Source organism: Drosophila busckii, chromosome 3R (genome assembly GCF_011750605.1).
Source record: "Drosophila busckii strain San Diego stock center, stock number 13000-0081.31 chromosome 3R, ASM1175060v1, whole genome shotgun sequence".
NCBI lineage: Eukaryota > Metazoa > Arthropoda > Insecta > Diptera > Drosophilidae > Drosophila > Drosophila busckii.
Genome location: NC_046607.1, coordinates 2,738,889 through 2,758,526, shown reverse-complemented (window position 1 = coordinate 2,758,526; position 19,638 = coordinate 2,738,889). Strand labels below are relative to the sequence as shown.

General features: G+C 41.1%; 3 protein-coding genes across 5 annotated transcripts in view; 2 read left to right on the top strand and 1 right to left on the bottom strand.

Annotated features, from left to right (window-relative positions):
* LOC108603611 (proteoglycan Cow) overlaps positions 1-8,980 on the top strand; it is a 32,790-nt gene extending 23,810 nt beyond the window's left edge. The window contains exons 2-11 of one of the 2 annotated variants that reach the window (XM_017992559.2): positions 14-80; positions 224-326; positions 483-845; positions 4,431-4,579; positions 5,201-5,391; positions 5,477-5,596; positions 5,659-5,767; positions 5,824-6,219; positions 6,993-7,130; positions 7,546-8,980. In XM_017992559.2, coding sequence (XP_017848048.1) covers positions 14-80; positions 224-326; positions 483-845; positions 4,431-4,579; positions 5,201-5,391; positions 5,477-5,596; positions 5,659-5,767; positions 5,824-6,219; positions 6,993-7,130; positions 7,546-7,652 — 1,743 coding nt within the window. In that variant the 3' untranslated portion in view covers positions 7,653-8,980. The remainder of the gene's footprint in view (positions 1-13; positions 81-223; positions 327-482; positions 846-4,430; positions 4,580-5,200; positions 5,392-5,476; positions 5,597-5,658; positions 5,768-5,823; positions 6,220-6,992; positions 7,131-7,545) is intronic. The other variant, XM_017992560.2, reaches the window with a different exon arrangement.
* A 4,839-nt stretch (positions 8,981-13,819) lies between these two features.
* On the top strand, positions 13,820-18,305 carry LOC108604260. Its single transcript, XM_017993654.2, has 8 exons — positions 13,820-14,248; positions 15,135-15,515; positions 15,581-15,770; positions 16,153-16,378; positions 16,487-16,667; positions 16,721-16,934; positions 16,994-17,191; positions 17,247-18,305. Exons 1-8 carry the CDS (start codon positions 14,164-14,166, stop codon positions 18,166-18,168), a joined length of 2,397 nt encoding a protein of 798 aa, XP_017849143.1. The 5' UTR covers positions 13,820-14,163; the 3' UTR covers positions 18,169-18,305.
* Positions 18,164-19,586, bottom strand: LOC108604261 (ubiquitin-like domain-containing CTD phosphatase 1). 2 transcript variants are annotated; one of them, XM_017993656.2, is made up of 3 exons: positions 19,352-19,586; positions 19,108-19,297; positions 18,164-19,050 (listed from the first exon to the last, which is right to left on the bottom strand). In XM_017993656.2, exons 2-3 carry the CDS (start codon positions 19,271-19,273, stop codon positions 18,248-18,250), a joined length of 969 nt encoding a protein of 322 aa, XP_017849145.1. In that variant the 5' UTR covers positions 19,274-19,297; positions 19,352-19,586; the 3' UTR covers positions 18,164-18,247. The 2 variants fall into 2 exon arrangements, with proteins under 2 accessions (XP_017849145.1, XP_017849144.1); XM_017993655.1 differs by having other exon boundaries at positions 19,108-19,280; positions 19,352-19,585.
* Positions 19,587-19,638: the final 52 nt, after the last annotated feature.

The following is a 19,638-nucleotide window of genomic DNA, read 5'->3' as shown; positions in this document are numbered from 1 at the left end:
TATTTATTTTCAGATAAACAAAAACACCCAGAACAACAAAAATGTGGGCGAACACAAGCGCTGGATACACGATCCTTCAAGTAAGTGCAATTAAAATATTTATGGATTTTACAGTCATTGCCAGCTGCTTGATTTCTTGGCCAACTAACTTTTAGCCCAATGCTAAAGTTCTTGTTTCATTATTAATTAACTAATTGCAACTAACGTTGTACTCGGTTCACAGGTGACCTCTGCCGGCCGCTAAACTGTAAGAAGCGCGAAATCTGTTTGCTGGAGGATGAGTTTAGCGCTCTTTGCGTGTCGAAGAAGGAACTGCACAAAAATCGGTAAGCGGCCCGCTGGCGTTGTTGCCTAATTGTTGGTGGTGGCTGTTTGTTGTTGTTTGTTGTTAGGCAATTTAATAAACTAATTACATTTTCAACTTTGTTTTGGCCGCGCCTGGGCCTCTGGCATCTAACGTACCCGTTTAATGCTGCCCACAGTGATGAGATAATCACCAAGGCTAAATATTTGGAAGAGGAGGCCAAGAGGCGTGTCAATCAACAGGATAACGATAGCCAGGATGTTGAAGACATCAACAATGATGATGAGGACACCAGTAGCGATGGCAACCGCAATGCTAATAACAACAACAACAACGTGAACGGCAACAATATGCAAAGCATTGTGCAGGCCAATGAGGATAACAACGACGACGAAGAAGATAAAAGCCTGAGCTTGGGTGACGATGATGAATCCAAGGAAGATGATGTCTTCTATGAAAACAACATTGCCGCCGGCGATAAGCAACAGCAGCAGCAGCAGAAACCATTGGTCACCCAACAGGACGACGATGAGGAATTGGAGTGAGTAGCTTGTTTTTATATTTTTCTTTTTGCATATACAGGAAATTCTCACATTTCATTTAACAAATTCGCATTCAGTTCGCGGTATAAAAGGTTAAGGGTTATGCTGGTCACTCGGGACAGCACATAAAAAATTCTGGCCCTTGCCCTCTCTCTCTCTCTCTCTCTCTCTTGATTTCTGTTTTGCTCTTTTGCTTACTGATTTGCATGACCGGCATGCTAATAACAAATTGTTTTTATCGTGTGTACAACAAATTCCACAATATAATTTTTAGCACGCATTCCATTTTCCATTTGCCACTTCCCACTTTACCTTGTGCTGCGTCATCGTCTTTACTTCTCTTGTCGTATTTCTGTTTGCTTCGTTATTCATTTTCCTTAACGCAACCCTTTGACGCGTGCTGTCGTCTCCTTTGACTCGCTCAACATTATCGCTGCGACCCCAACCTAAATTGAGAATTTGCACGCGAGCGTGCCAGCGAGCAGGCCAAAAGGATCACAATATATAAATGGGCATGAAGTGGGCGGCAGGTATGTGGCGCAATGGAGTCAATGTCGACACTGGGCCAAGGTTCAATTGCCAGCGATTGCTACTGTTGATGGCCAATAGTCATGGATACCAGTTGGCCTGTTTCCGCATGTCTAACTTCAAAATTGCAAACAACAAAAAACAAAAAGGAGCAACATGGATATGCTGCTTAAATATATATTAACATTTGTAATTGGTGGCGACCCATGTTAGGACTATCGACCGGCGGCGAAGGCCTCTACAAAAAGGCTCTCGCCTGTCCATGTTAGCGTTCGTAAATGTGTTTTGACATTTTGTTTGCTTGTCTATTTGTTTTTGCTTTGTTTTAAAGTTTAATTTCATGCTCGCTGCCTAGCACGATTGCCTTGGCGTTCAGCATAAAGCGGGAGGGGGGGCAAAGCCTACTGGAAAGTTTTCTTTATCCGTTGTTGACAGTTTGTAGAGTGGAAAATTAATTTTCTTGCATATGGCTTAAGTGTGAGAGCTGGCGCCTGTTTAAGAATTTCAAAGTGTTGCTGGGTTGAGCGTTGAGCGCTGAATTTAAACGAAATAATTTAGCAAATCCTTCGATTCATGAACAGGTTCGATACATTCAATCTAGAACGATGGGCTGTCATAGCTATAATACTGCTTGACATGTATTTCATGCGCAGCCCTCACTGTTGCCGCTGTCTTTTGTGCACAGAGAAGAGTGCGAGTAACTATGTCAATGGCATAGGCTTTGTGTGCAAGCCAGAGGGAAAGGAGGAGGCAACCAAAGAGACGAGAAACTGTGTTGCCAGCGTGAGCTGTGTATTGTGAGAACAGCAAGAGTGCGACAATTGGGCTGACAAAATCAATAGTTAGCGGGCGCAATTTATCTGCTGAGCTAGACTGACTGACTGCTGGTGTTGCTCTCCATTTGCTGGCAAATCAAACACAAAAGATTTGATTGCTGGAGTGAGCGATTGTGCGACAGAAAGGGAGAGAGAGCAGGGTATGCACTTGTAATAAACCAAAATGAAGCGTACGCTTTCAGAAGCATCCACACAGAGACCTAAAAGCTGTGACCCATGTAGAAGCATTGTTGCTGGCAACATAATAGCAAAGCTTGTGGTTTTCAGTAGGTCAGAGGATGCGGGTGCAGCTTGGTTGTGGACGCTTGTCTCTAGCACTTATTTGCAACCGATGTGCTGCTGCTTGCTGGGACTATGCACATGAAGCTGTCAGTGTCAGTGGTTGCTGCTCAAAGCCAGTTGCAAACTGTTGCTGTAGTTATTATTGTTCTCCTCACTGTTGTTGTTGTTGGCATATAAAATCCCTTACTGTGCTCCATCAGACGCTGTGGGTGTGAATGTGATTGCTTGGCTGGAAAATTGAAAGTAAATATTTGAATAAAAATTCACAAAATTTTGGCATATTGAAAAATTGAACAAAGGCACCGCAATCAGATACTGACCCAACGCTCTTGGCAGCAGCATGTGGCATGTGATATTTGCGTTTGAATTTTCAGTTTTTCGTTCTTTAAATCAAGTAAATAAAAGCTGCAGCATATTTAATTAAAAGCAACTCGAAATCGCATGCATTGAAGGAGAAAGCACACAGACACACACATGCCCTTGGATTTGTTTATCTTGGCTACCAAAGTGGAATTAGCACACACACACAGACGATAGTTGGCAGCAATAAGTTGGCAATTTAGAGCGCTTGACAAACGAAGCGGAAATTCATTTCATTTCATTAAATTTTTCTGTGATTTCTGCTTCAGCTGTTGCAAGTGCAAACTCATTGTATATTTCACATATAACTAAATAGAATGTAGCAAGTCAAGCTCTAACATATTTATGCGTTGCCTGGCAAACGTAACTATACCACAAATTAGTTCAAGTGCTGACAATTTGCTCAAAAAGCGTTTGCAGCTCGCTTACAGCAATTAAAGCCGTAACAAATTTAACCAATTAGTGCATTTTTCACAAGCGCAATCACAGCTGTTACTATTATTTTGCAAGCCCCAAAAACCCAATTCACTGGGCAAATACATGTTCAATTTGCAGAGCCTAGGAGGGAGGATTAAAAATACACATAGAATAATATTGCAGCAGGCGGGCGCAAAAACGGTAAAAGGTTTTCACTGTCAATTAGCTGCTTGCTCGCCAGTTGGCCAATAAAATTCACTGGGCCAACTGATAAATGAAAAACACAATAACGAAAAGCATTTTTAATAAATGGCCCAAGCGACATGCGGCCGTGTCTGCCGCAATTAATTAAATTAATTATTTATACATTACATTTTTTTTGCTCGTTACGTATATTAAAAATGAAACGCAAACAGTAATAAAAGTAACATGCATAAAACTCGCTGTGCAAACAATATAATGTAAAGCCAAAAAAAATTACATTGAAACGGGTTTGAATGGTACTTGGTACAGATAATTAGCTAATTTAAAATGAATACGCTGTTAATTGTTGAATATTGCTATTTAAATTCGATAAATGCAAAGTTTGCAACAGCGAAGCTTATAAAATCGATGAATCAGTGTTGCCAAATCTCCAACAAGTACATATAAATTTTCAAAAGAGCTACACTTACTACACTGATTGTTATCCTTATTAATCGATAATTCTATCGCCATTATAAGCAAAAGTTTTAACATAAAGTATTTAAACGCCAGCCTTCAGGCCTTTGCTTAAATATTTGCGGAAGTTATTAAATCAGGTTAGAGGTGTATAGGTTGACATGGGTGAACAGCACCCACACCAGCTGCTCCCAGTTTGCTTGTGATATGATACAGGTCTGCGCAGTGCGTGCGCTGCATATTGAATAAATATTTAAATAAAAGATGAAACAGCTACATAGCTACTTATGTATATGAGTACTGACTGCTGCTACTAGACAAGTGACACCTGAGGAGCAAAGCAAAGCAAAGCAGGGCACAGCAAAGCAAAGCTCTGAGTCCAACTTGATTAGCATAAAAATTAATTTTGCATATCAACTGTTTGTTGTTGTTTCAATGTACAGTCGCGCTGTTTGAGTTTTCATTTGCTGATTTCTTTTTGCCATTTTCTAAACTTTCCAGCAACTGCAAGCCGTGTCCTGTGGCAAAGCCAACGTTCCTGTGCGGCGCAGACAACAGGACCTACTCATCACTATGCAGATTGGATTATCACAATTGCATACATTCGACTTCCATACGGATTGCCTGCAAAGGATTCTGTCCCTGCAAGGGTAAGTCACAGCCAATTGCAATAGCAAAATACCCAAGCGACCACAACAGCAGGCCTCATAATGAGCCTGTGGCTGGCAAGAAGCCAACAACAGCAGCAGCAGAAACCATTGGGCATTGAGCATTGACTTCATCTAAATAAATTGCATGCATATTTTACAAGATGCCACACATACAGCATACAACAGTCTGTGCAGGTTTTGCATTTATGATTTAAGCAATTAGCAGTCGTACATTTAAAGCGGCTTTAAATTAAATATGCTGCTTGCATTTGTAATAAACCATTAACAAAAACACGTTATTGTTCCAAAGCGCACAATTCGCCAACAAGGCATAGACTTTGATCAGTGGGTAGGCAGGAGCAGCAGGAACAACAAGAACAATGAGAACAACATAAAGTCAAGCACATTAATTTTAAATTTTGCACAGATGAAAGCGCATTGCAAGCACTTGCAATTCCAAGCTACTGCTTCTTATTGTTTGTGTTGTTGTTGTTGTTCTCGTTGTTGCGCTGTTGTTTGTGGGCCTGGCAATATAAAATAGAAATGACGCCTCAGTGGATAGCGGCGGAAAGTTTGCACTGGCAAGCGATTTTATGTGCGGCCATTTTGCAATTTTTGCAGAAAATACCGATGGAAAGCGCATGCAGCGCATTGGCGGTGGCAAATACAACAACAAGAAACTCAACCTCGACCAGCTGCAGAAGGAGCAGCTGCAGCAGCAGGCCTACAAGGACAGCAGCAATAACAACATCATGATGAACAGCGGCAATGTTATGGCCGGCAACAACAACGACTTTAATACAATCATGAATGTAAGTAATGGCCACAGAGGAACCAAAACGAATAGTGTGGCGAACGGAATTAACAATTTTATTTGCCTCTGTGGCACCTTGACAGGATAAGGACGACAACAATCGTCACTTCAATCATATCAATGCGCAGTACACGTTCACGCCCGAGGAGATCAAGTATGACAACAAGCACTACAAGTATCTCAAGTACACGGCCTACAAGAAGGTAAGCTGAGCGCCAGAGAGAGTAACTTTAACTTTATCTAACTCTGCTTTGCATTTGCATAGGATGCCAAGTATCTGGAGGAGAAGCGCAAGATGCGAAACTACAACGAGAACGAAGTGGTGGACAAGCAGTCACAGAAGCTAAACAAGAACAACAACAACAATCCAAGTGGTAAAAAATGTTACTGTCAGTTTTTCTTCAGCTTGTATATTGTGGTTCGTTCTCAGGTTATCCTGCCAAGTCGGCTGAATGCAAGCCACAGCAATTGACTGCCATTGGCAATCGTCTTCTGGATTGGTTCTCTGTCATCATGGCCGACAGCAAGCGTCGCCGTCAGCATAGCCAAAAGTCCAAGGCACACTTTCCGCCCGCCTGCAAGACTGAGGCCAAGTGGATGTTTGGCCATCTGGATTTGAATAACGATGGGCTGTTGTCGCTGCAGGAGATGTACGATCTAGAGCATGATCAGAACGAGCGTTGCATTAAGCCATTCATTGACACCTGCGATCTCGACCAGGATAATTCGATTAATACACGCGAATGGTGCCGCTGCTTTGAGAAGACCGATCGTCCCTGCGCTGCGGTGCGGCGAAGAATTGCCGGCGACTTTGCAGGTGAGATAGGTACAGGTGGACATTTCTCTAACTACAACAACACTAATCTCTGTATATCTATTATCTATTAACCACCCATTGGGTTGTGGCTTATGAGTTTAAACATAACAACATGTATCTATGTTCTATGTGGACGAAAGTAAACTGGATCTGTCCAGGCTACAATTCCAATTAACTCCAACTACTCGCCACTTTCGCTCGCTCTCTCTCTCTCTCTCTTTTTCTGCTTTACTGTTTACATTACTTTGCTTTACTTTAATTTATTGCTCTACAGCTTGACAACATTAATGCGCAGTTAAATTGTCACACACACACACACATAGCCACTGTTTGGACACCATTTTGTTACGTTCCTTAACGCTGTTGCTTTTGGTGTTACCTTTTTAGCCTAACGCAACTTTTAAGCCAGCAAATTAAACACTTTTGTACAACAAAGTTTTTTCTCTCTCTTGCTCTCTCGCTGTCGCTATTTGTGTCTTACTCGCTTTTTGTTTACGCTATTATAAACTTTTACTACCGTATAATTTTCTATTTTTGTTCTGCTGCGTTTGTCCCGCCACACGACCCCAAAGCCAACACACACACACACAATAACAACAAACTAACACACACAGAAACACACACACACACACCGTTGAATATACTACTATTAGTACATAAAAGGATTTCCGCTTGTGCCGCTTCTCACATTTTTGTCCTCTACAGCGTAATATTGTTGACTTACTAAAATTGTGCAATTCTTATTGTTTTTCTACTTGCGCGCGGGCGTCGACACTAATTAGGAGCCTACGCACCGGACTGCGATGTGCAGGGATTCTATAAGCCAACGCAGTGCCACAACTCCGTGGGCGTCTGTTGGTGTGTGGACAAGCATGGTGTTGAGTTCGCCAACACACGCACACGTGGCAAGCCCAACTGTGGTGAGTACTCGTAATATGCTGAAGCTAACACATTTAAAATGTGCTTGCCCCCTCTTACACGTGGCGTATGCGTAATCTGGGTGAATAAACAGTTTAATTGGCAAACAAGTTGAAGTGTAGTTAGCCAAGCAAGCCATAATTAAGTTTTGCTATTAATATCAAGCATACGCCACGTCTCTAACGCATAACGCATAAGCAGCTCTAAGATTTAAAAGCCTACGGGCCATAGCCCAGCCCAGCAGCTGATTACTCTCATTTGATATGCACACTTGCGAGCTTAGTGCTAAATCTGTGTAAACTCCATGTAATATTTATTCATAATTTATGCTTATAACTGCAGGCTTTTCGTTCGTTCGATAAATTTTCAGCGCATGCTGCAAAAGTTTAATTTCTTCTGCTGCTCTTTCACTTGCAGAGTCCGTGGTAAACAATGCCGCCTCGCTAACGTCCGACGATGAGGATGAGGCTGCCGACGACGAAGACAGCGCAGAGGGCAGTGCCGATCAAATGTTGGTCTTTTAAGTTCCACGCTTGCCCCCCAATTTCCCCAACCACACCGCTCCCCCATCATCCTCTTCTAACACACTCAAGCTGTTTGGCTTAACGCATTGATGGGCAACGGCAACGGCAGCCAATCCAATCAGCAAGCATTACTGCGTAAGCGTTAAAACAAAATTAATATTATAACTTGAAAGAAAAAAAACTTAAAATAAAAAGAAAAAAACGTAAGCATAGCAAAAGCTAAAACCAAAAACAAAATATATAAAAATCAATGTGCAGTAGCTAAGTAAGCGTTTTTCGAATAGAACTACAAGCCACATATAGAGCCAACAACACTCGCAAGCAAATAGCAGCATTATAAAAGGGAAAATAATTGACATACTTAATATAAAAATTATAGTCATCATCATACTAAGAGTTCAAGGCGCATGGCACGCAAAATTGGTATTAGGAACCAATGCTCTAGCATTAGCTTAAATCTAACGAACGAGTGTGTGCAGAATTTATTTGACGCCCCCAAACACACACACACACACACACACAGTCAAATAAAAAGTTTTAGCCAAATTGCTGAGGCGGCAGGCAATGTTTATGATTTTTCAGTCAGACTTATGCGTCTGCGTCTGAGTAACGGTAATTCCAGCGCTTTTGTTATAGCACGCTTAAGAATATTGAATGTTTATTGGCAGAAATACTCACACACACACACACACACACACACACTCTCTCTGTCTATGCTGTCCTAATAAAAACCAAAATTATACACACGCTAAGAATTCCGCCCAAAACAGAAATGAAGTATATACATTTATGTGATAGGTTTTGAGAAATAATATTAAAAAATATATATATATGTATATGGCAAATGCTTGCATCATTTTCAGTGCACGACTTTCTGTTTTCTTTCGATTATCAATTCGTTAATAATTACAAATTCAAAGTGCAGCAATGTAGAAGAGTACACAAAGTTACAAAACGATACAAAAATATAAAAAAAAAAATACATAAATACGCATACATTTAGTGTTATTTAGCGTACTGCTTTAAGAGATCTACGACTAGCAATTGGATCATTATTAGACAACTAAAACAAAACAACAAAAAACTTTCAGCTGCACTGCCTAGTTCAATGTCAATGTTCTCTAGAGATTTCTAGCATTAGTCGCATTACATACATAGAACACGGCTTTCTTCATATTGTAGTAGCAGCAGCTCGACTTCCATTAGGCAACAGCAACTCACACACACACACACACAAACTCAATTAACAGTTGAAGCTAAACTTGCAACCCGCCACGACAAATTTCCACAAGCATCATATTTAAACTACAACAAAAACAAATAATGAACAATAAATATTATTGCTAAAGAGGCTTAAACAGAATTAAAGTTAAGCAACATAAATAAAAATATTTTAAAATTATGTAATGAAATGGCAATAATTAAGTGGCAAAATGTATACATATATAGTACATATGTATATGTAGTTATATACACTGTACTATTTTCAAAACTCAATCACAAGCAGTTCATAGTTCTTTTGTTGCTTTCAGCAGTTTTCGGATGAATTCGATAATGTTTTTGTTCTTCAAACAACATCTGCTTGCGATAGATCAAAATATTTAACGATTAATTATAGCAAAATATTTATTATCAAATAAACGTGAACAAACAAACAAACAAACAAAACATACAAAACTATTTAATTTCTTTCGGCTGCATTTAAAAAAAAATAATTATTAAACTTGTGTGGTATGGTAAATCTATAAACTGACTATATATACTACGCATACGATTGTATTTATGTATATGTATTTATGTACTTTGTCTATTATGCAAATTGCATTAATATTAGTGAGCCAATACCCAAACAACATGCGTAAGCCATAGCAAACCAACAACAAATGGAAATTAGTTACAAATAAGTTTATTTTCAGTGCTTTTAAAAATAATATTAATATCGATCTCTATGAATAATGTTTTACACAAACAAATACGTATTTGAAGCATTTCAATTAAATTACATTTCTAAATCGCATTAACAATAAAATTACTGAGCCAAGCGCGCATGAAATTTATGTTTCATTCAATACAATTAAAATATATATAAAACCATGTTTTCTTTATACACAATACTTATATACAAAAAATCAATGGAAACCAATAAAATATTATTTAATGCAATTTAAATGAAATGTTTGTCTTTCTTCTCAGTTAATTAACGTAAAGCACGCGTGCTATAATTCAATGGCTGCCAAAGCTTTGTTTATTTATGTATTTTAAAGTTAAGCTTGACTTGCTGTCCAACAATAAACAAACTTCAAGCTCGCTTGTTGATATTCAAACACAAGCATGTGTGGAGCTATAAATTTTGCAGCGTTAATTTTATGCACAACAACAACAGCAGCAGCAGATCTAATAAAAGACACAGCTACTACTAGCTGGCTATTAGTGTGGGACTGGCAGGGGGTGCTGCAGAGGAAGGCGCAACAGGCGCAACGGAACAATTATGGCACAGATTTAAATAAATTTTAGTTTGTATGTTGGCGCTGGAAGTGATAAAGTTAACGCGACTACCGCCATTGAAAGTACACACGCCAGTTGTTGCTCGCAGCTCAAAAGCGGTTAGTGGCTTGTGGAGGCGGCAGGGGCGTGGCAGTTGGTGTCAAGGGTGCAACGCGCAGACATTGCCAGAGCGGAAGTTGGCAGCGTTAAGCTGCGCGACACAATTAAACAAAATGTCAAGCACATAGACACAGCCACACACACACACACACACACACACACACACACAGAGCGTTGAAGCAACTTTTAGTCATTTAGTCACTGCAAGCCAGAGTGTCTGTTTGTCTGTCTGCCTGTCCGTGTGTGTCTGCTGATTATTTTTGTGTGGCGTTAAATAGCAAAGTGCTTTTGTTATTTTGGCAACACTCTCGAGTCCAGTCGAAAGCAACTGTCTGGGCATATGTGCTTCTTGTATTTGCATAATTCTGTGATTGCAAACAATGAGACAAGTTGCATGCAACACTGGCGCTGCAACACACTCCATCAGCCAGTGGCAAGTTTGGACAACGCTTTAGTCTGTCAGCTTGCCTCGTCCTGACATCCTTGCATTCAGCTCGACTGCTGACTGATGGCCTGTCTGCCACACAGACGCGTGCCATGCTTAAGCTTCTGTATGTGCATGTATGCATGTGTGTGTGTGTGTTGTTGTTGTTGTTGCTTTGGTTGCTGTTGCTGTGACCCCACTTAAGAATCTCTAACCTCTGTGTTGTCTAACTTTTTGGCATTTTTAATTAGCCCCAGCTTTTGTCAGCTTGAGCAACCTGTGTTAATATTTCAGACACACACACACACATACACTCTTGAGCATGTGTGTGTGTGTTTATTTGTTATTTGGTGTGCAGCTCTTAAACAACTTTTTGTTTTCATGCGTCATTCAGGCGTTACTCAGCAACGTTGCTGTTGCCATTGCTGTTGCTGTTCCTGCTGCTGCTGCTGCTGCTGCCGTTAACGTGCGTGTTTTCTAGCTGACACACACACACACATGCACCCACTGCTACTGTTTTATAGTTCAAGGTAAAATGCAAAAACTTTGTGAATATATGCGCTGCTGAAAATAAACTTGCAACGAGCTACGGCATTTTGTTTTCTACTTTTTGCGCATCAGCAAATATTTTTTAAACTCGCATTTTATTGCGCCACATTCCCGGCCCATTCCCATTCACAACAGTTACTAAAATATGTTAGCTTGACCCTTTCAGCATGGCGTCATTCTGTTGCACTTTTGTTTTTCATTTTGCTTGCAACATGCAATTACAGGCACAAAAGGCAGCCATTGCATGCAGGCTGCAGCGCGGTTTATGAATTATTACGTATACGCAACGCGACAATCAAGCCCAAGCGCATGCCAAGAGTTTAACTGCTATGGAGTCCAAGGTAAAGAGATTGCAATTGGTCAACAAAATAGGGTCAACATGGCCGGCTGCATATATTATTAATGCTATAGCACGTGCATGTGCATTAATCAAAGCCTAAGGTTCAAAACTTGTTCCTAAAACACAAAACATTTTTCTTTATTGTTTACTAATTATTTCATAGCTTGGCTATTAATAATGTTAACTGAATAATAATACTTCTTAAGCTCATTTAATTCTGCGAACATAACGGTGTATGATACAATCAAATCCGATTTGATTGCGCTGCAAAGTTTGAAATTTATACAATAGCTGGAAGAGAAAAAATTGCCAGATGCAGCTCACGACTCTAACAAAACATAAAACTCTGCAGTCGGACGCCATTTCGTTGAATTACAGCTTATGAATGTTTGATATTTCAGAGAAAACTATATTGATAGTTTATTCGTTTAAAATAAAGTATCAATTATTGAGTATACAATAGTCCTAAATTTTTAGAAGAATTATTGTACATTCATATTGAGTGTAAACGTTAAATTTGAATCGCGTAGGTAAGTCGAAGATACATAGGGTAAGTATTTTCTCTATGTAACTTTGTTATTTATAAAACAATGTTAAAATTTTAGAACAACAACCTTTTGTTGCATCAACAACCAAAGGAAGTTTTGTACATTTTACATTAAAAATGAACAAAGCTCGCTTTAATTATAATTTCGTTAAAGTTTTAAAGTTGGAAATAAAAAAAATAAATCAACAGCACAAAGTTTTGAGTTATAACTTGTTGTTATGCTTATGCTTGTTGATTTTGTTTACAATGTGTTGCTTTTTATAATTGATTGTTAATCAAAACTGCAAATGCTTTTAAGGCTTAAAATGTGTGTTCTGTAATAGATTCCAAGTGCATTAGCCGACTAAGCCGCTTTATTTAATGTCTTTATTGGTATTTAATGTAGCTTGAAATGAAATATTGAGACTGCAGTAAGTAGAATTAATGTGCATCTATGTTTCTTATTGAATAAATCAAGTTATTTGAGTTTGACAAACCATTAGCTATTGCATATATACACATGTACACAAATTTAAGCCAAATTGAGCAATTGCATGTCGAGTTGTGCCATTCGAAGTGCGTGTATGTGTGTGTGTGTGTGTGTGTGTGCAAGTATTACTTAAATATAATATAATGTAATGTCAGGCCCTTGTGGGATTAATGTGTGCTATATGGTCACAACGTTGCCCAAGCAAGACAACTGGGCGTCAACGACAGATGACGAACGACCTTGACCAACTTGCCAATACCAATTGCTGAAGTTAGTGCGGGGCAGCTTCAAGTGTTAACCGCAAAAGGTCACGCACAAAATACTTGCATGCTCTAGCGTACCAGATGGCTAATTAAGTGCCCTTTGAGCTGCTAATTAGAAGTTAGCGGTCAGCCGCAGCGCTATCAACGCAGCACATAAAAAATTGCGCATACGTCGCGTGCACCAACTTTGTTTGCTTAGGCGCAAAGGAAGCAAATTGCATTTGGATAGGCATTAATGTGGCTATAATAACAATTTTCAACTAATACAATGCACATGAAATTTAAGCATTTATCATGAAGCAGCAGCAGCAACAACAAGCATAACAATGACAAACAAATGTTGTCAACGCCAAAACCACTGAACTGTTAAAAGTGCTATTGAATACAACAACAACAACAACAATAACAAGAGCCATGACAACAAAGACAATAACAAAACAAATGCTGCTGGGCCCAACTGCGCAAACAGTGAAGAAACAAACGGAAAGTAAGCTACATGCATGGCTAGATGCGATGTTGATAGATACGCAGATACAAATGTATACCTATAGATACAAAATAGAGGTACACACATGTGTATGTAAGCACATGCTTGACAGCATTACGCACGGTCAGGCTCGCCCTCAGGCAGGCAGCCCCCACCCCCAGACCCTGGCTCTAGTTCACTTGCTGTGTGCGTTAAATAGTTTTGTTAAGCAAGCAAGCCAGCGAGCAATTCAGTTGAGACTTTACATAAGTGTGCGTGCGTGTATCTGTGTGTGTGTATGAGTGGATACACCCCAGCAGCGATCTAATCAGCAGTTACCGGCGACGTTGACATGAAATTTCTCATACGCTCGGTTAGCCGCCGACGTTGACGTCGACGCTCGACGCTTGAAATGCTCACAGCTAATATCATTTACATATAGCTCAGCTCAGCTGCAGTCAGCGCTACAGCTTCAGCTATTTGCAAGTTGAAATCCGCGCTTGACAGACGTGCGCTCGATATATAGACGCGAACAAAGTGCATTTCAAAATATAACTAACTACAAACAATAAATAAATAATAAATGCTTTCATGTGTTCTGTGACGTTGGCCTAAACTAAAAATTTATATTGCACGGCTTGTTTGTGCAATTTCGTAGCCAATTGAAATGTAAACTAGCCTGCGGACTGCTTTGTATGTGTGTGTGTGTGTGTAAAACGGAAAGTGTTAACTGCTGCAACGGCAGAGGCAGCAGCAGCAGCAGCAACAGCGGCCAATAAACAAACAAACCAAAAATTGTGGCCTAAATCAATTTCGTTTTTGTTTTACAACTACTACAAACAAGAAACAATGTACAAATCAAATTTGAACGCACAATTGCTGTCGGCATTAATATTCAAAATCATTTTATTCATGCTGCATCAGAATACATGCGGTAAATTACATTGCTATTTGTTTTTGCAAAGCTAACATGGCAAATTACTACAACTAAAATATGTATATATATTAAATGCATACCGCTGGCCTTAGCTATACGTCTAATTTGTATATTAAATCATCTTGTTGCACTTACAATTTGCATTCCATAGTCAAACAACAGCTACAGCGCCAGAGATCAATTTACAATAGCATGCTAGACAGCTAAACAGACTGAGATAGCGATAGGGCAGAAGAGCGAGACAGAGCGGCGCTTAAAGCTAAGGCTGAGTTCAAGCTGAGTACGCTATTAAAATGTTGTAACTACTCATCTATTGTCTAGCCTAATGAAGGAAATACATGACTAAATCAGTAACTAATGGTACAATGCCTTTTCAGTTATTATAGTTAGGCATAGAATGAATGGAAGCATCAATAACTTTGCTGCAAATTAGTTGTAATTGTTTTACAAAATTATAATTTACATAACTAACAACAACAATGGTTGCTGCTGTTGGTGATTCCCCTAGAAGAAAGTAAAAGCATTTAGTAGAATTTAATTCTTTTCAATATGATATTTATACAATTATATTCAAGGACAACACAATTTATAGTTTTAATTTAAAATTCCAATATCTATAATTGATTTAGTATGCGTCGCTGGCTTGCCTTTAGCTATGTCACCCTTTGACTAAGTATCCAATTGCAGCTACCTGGCTTGGCAAGTCTCAAGACTAAGTAATTGCTCAGTTAGTTATTTCAAATATTATGCGCTTCGCTGATGCCATATTATTTATATATATTAATTTCAATTAGCGCAACTAATATGCATTGTGAGCATTCAAAATGTTTGTTCAATGAATTGTCAGCTGCTCAAGCGTTAAATATTTCAATAATTTCTCTAGATGCGCAGCTGCTCAAGTGTCCGCTGCATCAGTTGCAGCTGCAAAAGATTGTGGGCTTTCGACCGCCGCTCAGCTATCTCAGTGACAGGAATTTAATTTACGCGCCGCCAACGACAAGCAATTTCAAGGATCGCAACCGACGCAGCGGCAACTACGCTGAACAGCCGGAGCATGTGGATGATGCGCCGCCGCCAAGTCAGCAGTGTTGGCGCAGCTGCAACGAAGATCCGGACTGCATAGCCTATGTGCATCTGCTGGACACCAATGAGTGCTATGGCTACTCCCACTTTGAGCGCACTGCACGCTACTTGGTCATCGATGCGGAGCTGCCGCTGGTCGCTGACGTCGAGGCGGTGTTCTATGAGAAAACATGTATGCATGGTGAGTATTAAAGGGAAGTGCCAAACTGAGCTTGACAAACTGACCTTGATGCTATTTAATTGCAGTGCCCGAGGCGTGCAAAGGCCGGCTTTGGGCGCTTACCAAAATTCCGGGTAGCAGTCTAGTGTTCCGGAGTAAGAAGACCATTTCGACGCTGGTCACGCGTCGTGAGTGCGCTGAGCGTTGCTTCTTCGAAACGCAATTCAAATGCCTGTCCGCCTCGTTTGCGCCCTCATATCGGAACAATCGTGAGCGGTAATTGACAGTTTTGTTAGCTCTGGCTTGTTTGTTTCAGCTTAAATTAATAGCCTTTGTTATGCATTTCGATTGAAAAACAAGCGAATGTCCAAGCCAGTTGCAGCCGAATTAGTTATACGCTTTGATAGAATTGTGGCGCTGCTGCAATCGTAAATATTTCAGTTGTCCAAGCAAACTTGCAGATCTCTGTGTATAGAATGAAATTTATATTTTAATTGCTGCAAAGTGTCTAACAATTTTAGAATACCCACGAAAGTGTAAGCAAGCTTTATGGCACTCAAGCTATGATATCACTCGCAGGGTTGTAGAGTGAAGTCATAAATCACGTTGAGATTTGTAGCACTTCTCATGCGCTTTTCTTCCGCCCCCTCCCCCACAGTTCGCAGTCTACGCAGCCACACGTAACGCTGGGCCGCTGCTCGCTGAGCGACAAGGACAAGTCCATACAGCCGGACGCATTCCGAGCGGCGCCCTACGATGAGGAATATATGGAGAATCAATGCTATGAGCGGCCCATTGAGAACGACAACTGTTCGTATGAACTTTATGCCAACAGCAGTTTCATCTATGCGGAAGCTAAATATTTGGGCCTATCCCAGAAAGAGGTGCGGCTCCCAGTTCCACAGCACCCAAATGCGCATTATGATTTGATTTGTAATCGATTCAAACGATGATTGATTGATGAACCTTCAACCTTTCTGCCTCTATTGTAGTGCCAAGCGACGTGCACACGCGAGACGAAATTCTACTGCCAGGGCGTCTCCTACTATTATCTGAATCAGCTCAGCCCCTCCGAGTGCCAGCTGCACTCTGAGGACATTGTCTCCTTGGGTCCACGCAGCCTCAAATTGCGTGAGAATTCCGTTTACATGCGTCGCGTCAAGTGCCTGGATGGTAAGCAACAAAACCTAAATCGTTGCATGTTTATAATTCTTTTATCAATGCAGTGCAAGTGATTTGCACGCGCGATGAGATGAGCATACGCTTTAAGCCCAAGGACCACTTTGCTGGCAGCATGTACGCCAGCATGCACTCGAAGGATTGCCAGGTAAGCGGCGCAGGCAATGAAAGCATTCTGCTGCGACTGGAGATTGGCAGCGAGGCAAAGGAGAATCGTTGCGGCATTCTACGTGCATACGAGATGACGCAATCCTATCAAAGGTGAGCAACAATAAAAGGCATTTATTATTATTTACTAATGTTAAACTCAAATGTTATAGAACCTTTATATCTGCGTTGGTTGTAATTCAACACAATCCCAATGTGCAGACTCAGGGAGATCGGCTCATCAAAGTGGGCTGCATTTTGAACAATGCTACTGCCATGCTGGGAATGAATGTTCGCGACAGCAGCATAGATGCCACTGAGCACGTGCCCAGCGCCATTGCCTTGGAGTCATCATTGACATATGCCGACCAGTAAGCACTCATTATATTTAATTTAGAGCACACGCTAATCTAATGTTGCTTGCAGAGAATTTGTGGCACAAACTGTGGGCAGCTTTGGCTTACAGCCATATCCACATATCAGCTTGCAGATAGTCGATCTTTCACAGCAACATGAGACGAACGAAGTGCAGATTGGCCAAGACTTGGAGCTGCGAATTGTGGCTGCATATAGTCAAGAGCAGCTGGCGGAGCATTTGGAGCTGCAGCTGGCGCCATTGCCGGAATTCCGCGCCACATCGCTGGTAGCCAAGACACAGGATAATCAGAACTATGTGCTGTTAATTGACGAACGTGGCTGTCCCACTGATGCAAGTGTTTTCCCAGCGCTGGAGCGTGTGCGTTTGCCTCATCGTAGCATGCTGCGTTCACGCTTTCATGCCTTCAAGTTCTCTGGCACCGCCAGCGTTAACTTTGATGTGAAGATAAAGTTCTGCGTAGAGCATTGTCCACCAACCAATTGCATGAGCGCTTCAGCAGGGCAGTGGCAACGACACAGGCGTCAGCTGGAGCAGTCGCAACGTCAGCTCAAAGTGCAAAATCCTGTGTATATATCCACTGTGGTCGATTTGCCGCCCGAGCAGCTCAATAATGCAGCGCAGGCCAATGTTACTGGACAGCTGGAACTGCCTCTCAACTATCAGCTGCATGTGCATGGACCGGATCAGCTGAACAGCAAGAGCTACATGTATGGTGAGCGTGGAGTACTGTTGATTGCCGGCATTGATGATCAGCTGCATTTGGATAGCTTTTGCATTAACCAAAGTCTGCTCATTGCACTCTTCATATTCTGGCTAATATGTCAGGTGGCGCTGCTCTTTGGCTGCGGCATGGTGCTGCAGCGCTATAGACGCCTGGCCAAGCTGGAGGATGAGCGACGGCGCCTGCATGAGGAGTATCTGGAAGCCAGGCGCGTGCATTGGGCCGACCAAGGTGGTTACACGCTTTAACAGTCGTAAAAAATTTGTTTAATGCGATAAAATTAAGTGAGAATCTTATATGTAAACATCATGCCAAATAAAAAATACTCTAAGAGTTCTTCTTGGGATCGTAGTGCTCCCACTTGCGATGATTGAGCGAATTGAAATCACTGCAGTTTAAGGCAATCTGGCGTAGGTAGTCGGAGAGCTTGAGCAGTTCTTTATCACTTGCACGGTTCAGGTGCGCCTGACGAAATGGACGTATCTTCAACCCAGACTTGGGATTCATCAAAAAATTGCGGCGTATGTCATCAAACATAATGGTGTTCTTGGAGCTGTATTGCTTATACAGGCCCCAGATGACACCGAGTGGCTTTACATCCACAACGCCGCGCTCGGGAACATGTACAGAGATCATGGCATTCGAGTCGAGGTAGAACATTATCTTATATTTATCGCTATTTGCAACGCCCAGCAGACGCATTTTTTCCTCAATCCATCGCATGCTGGTTGCCGACCAAATCACTATATCGTAGTGCTCATAGGCCGAGGTAAGAAATTCATGCAGATAAGGCCGCATCAGCTCTTGACCCTGCTCAGCGGGCGAGCGATGATCAAAGAGCGTGTAATCTATATCCAGCACAAGCAGCTTCTTGTTTTCACGTGGTGTTGCCAACTCTTTGATTTTATAGTCACGCACGCGTCGCTGCACCTTAGCCAGATAAACTGCAGAGTTCTCGATTGTCTCCTCCCGTCCATCAGCATCGTCAAAGTCATCAATAACCTCGCCTATATCGTCAGGCAGACTGCAGGCGTCCTCAATGTCCGCCTCAGTAGAGCCCACCATCATAAGCTTGAAATTGGGCTTCAGCTCCAAGGCGCACAGCTTAACATTATCTGGCGCTGGTTTGCCTGCAAATAAAGATTTTAGTTAAAAGCTGCTGCGTCATTGGGTAAACAATCGCCTACCTTTATATTTCAGATTAAGCAGCTTTTGACGTTCCGGTCGCACCTGTGTCTTGAGAAAGATTTCATGTCGCAAAACCTCAACTGTGTCTTGGTCGGTGAGGTCGCTAATGGGGAACTCCTTGCCGCTCCATTTTAGAACAATAACAATTTCGTTGATTTCAGTCATTTTCCCACTGTAAACAAGCACTTACTGTAAATCATACTCAAAAGCAACTGTTGAATTAAGAAATATTTAAACGCATACTTAGTTGAATTGCACTATGATGAAATTGTAAAATGAAAATATCTGCTTCCTCTTTACAGCTGACACCACCTGTGTTCAACTTGTTCCCAAATTAATAAAGTGCTTACTCCTTGATTGTTATTTGCCCTTGGCTTTGTTTTAATACTTCTTTTTATTTTCCTTTGTGTTTTTATTCCGCTGGTAAACGAAAAAATACGAATAATTCAAACAATCTTCTTTCCCCTTTGCCAGCGACATAGAGTTGCCTTTACACATATATCGGTGGCAAGCCTATCGATACTTGCTAT

Bases quoted from the DNA above. Each gene is read 5' to 3' on its own strand.
- LOC108604260 (XM_017993654.2), top strand. From the start codon at position 14,164: ATGTACAAATCAAATTTGAACGCACAATTGCTGTCGGCATTAATATTC. The intron at 15,771-16,152 runs GTAATTGACAGT...CCTCCCCCACAG, and splicing joins TATCGGAACAATCGTGAGCG to TTCGCAGTCTACGCAGCCAC. The intron at 16,379-16,486 runs GTGCGGCTCCCA...CCTCTATTGTAG, and splicing joins TGGGCCTATCCCAGAAAGAG to TGCCAAGCGACGTGCACACG.
- LOC108604261 (XM_017993656.2), bottom strand. From the start codon at position 19,273: ATGACTGAAATCAACGAAATTGTTATTGTTCTAAAATGGAGCGGCAAG. The intron at 19,051-19,107 runs GTAGGCGATTGT...CTTTATTTGCAG, and splicing joins GCTTAATCTGAAATATAAAG to GCAAACCAGCGCCAGATAAT.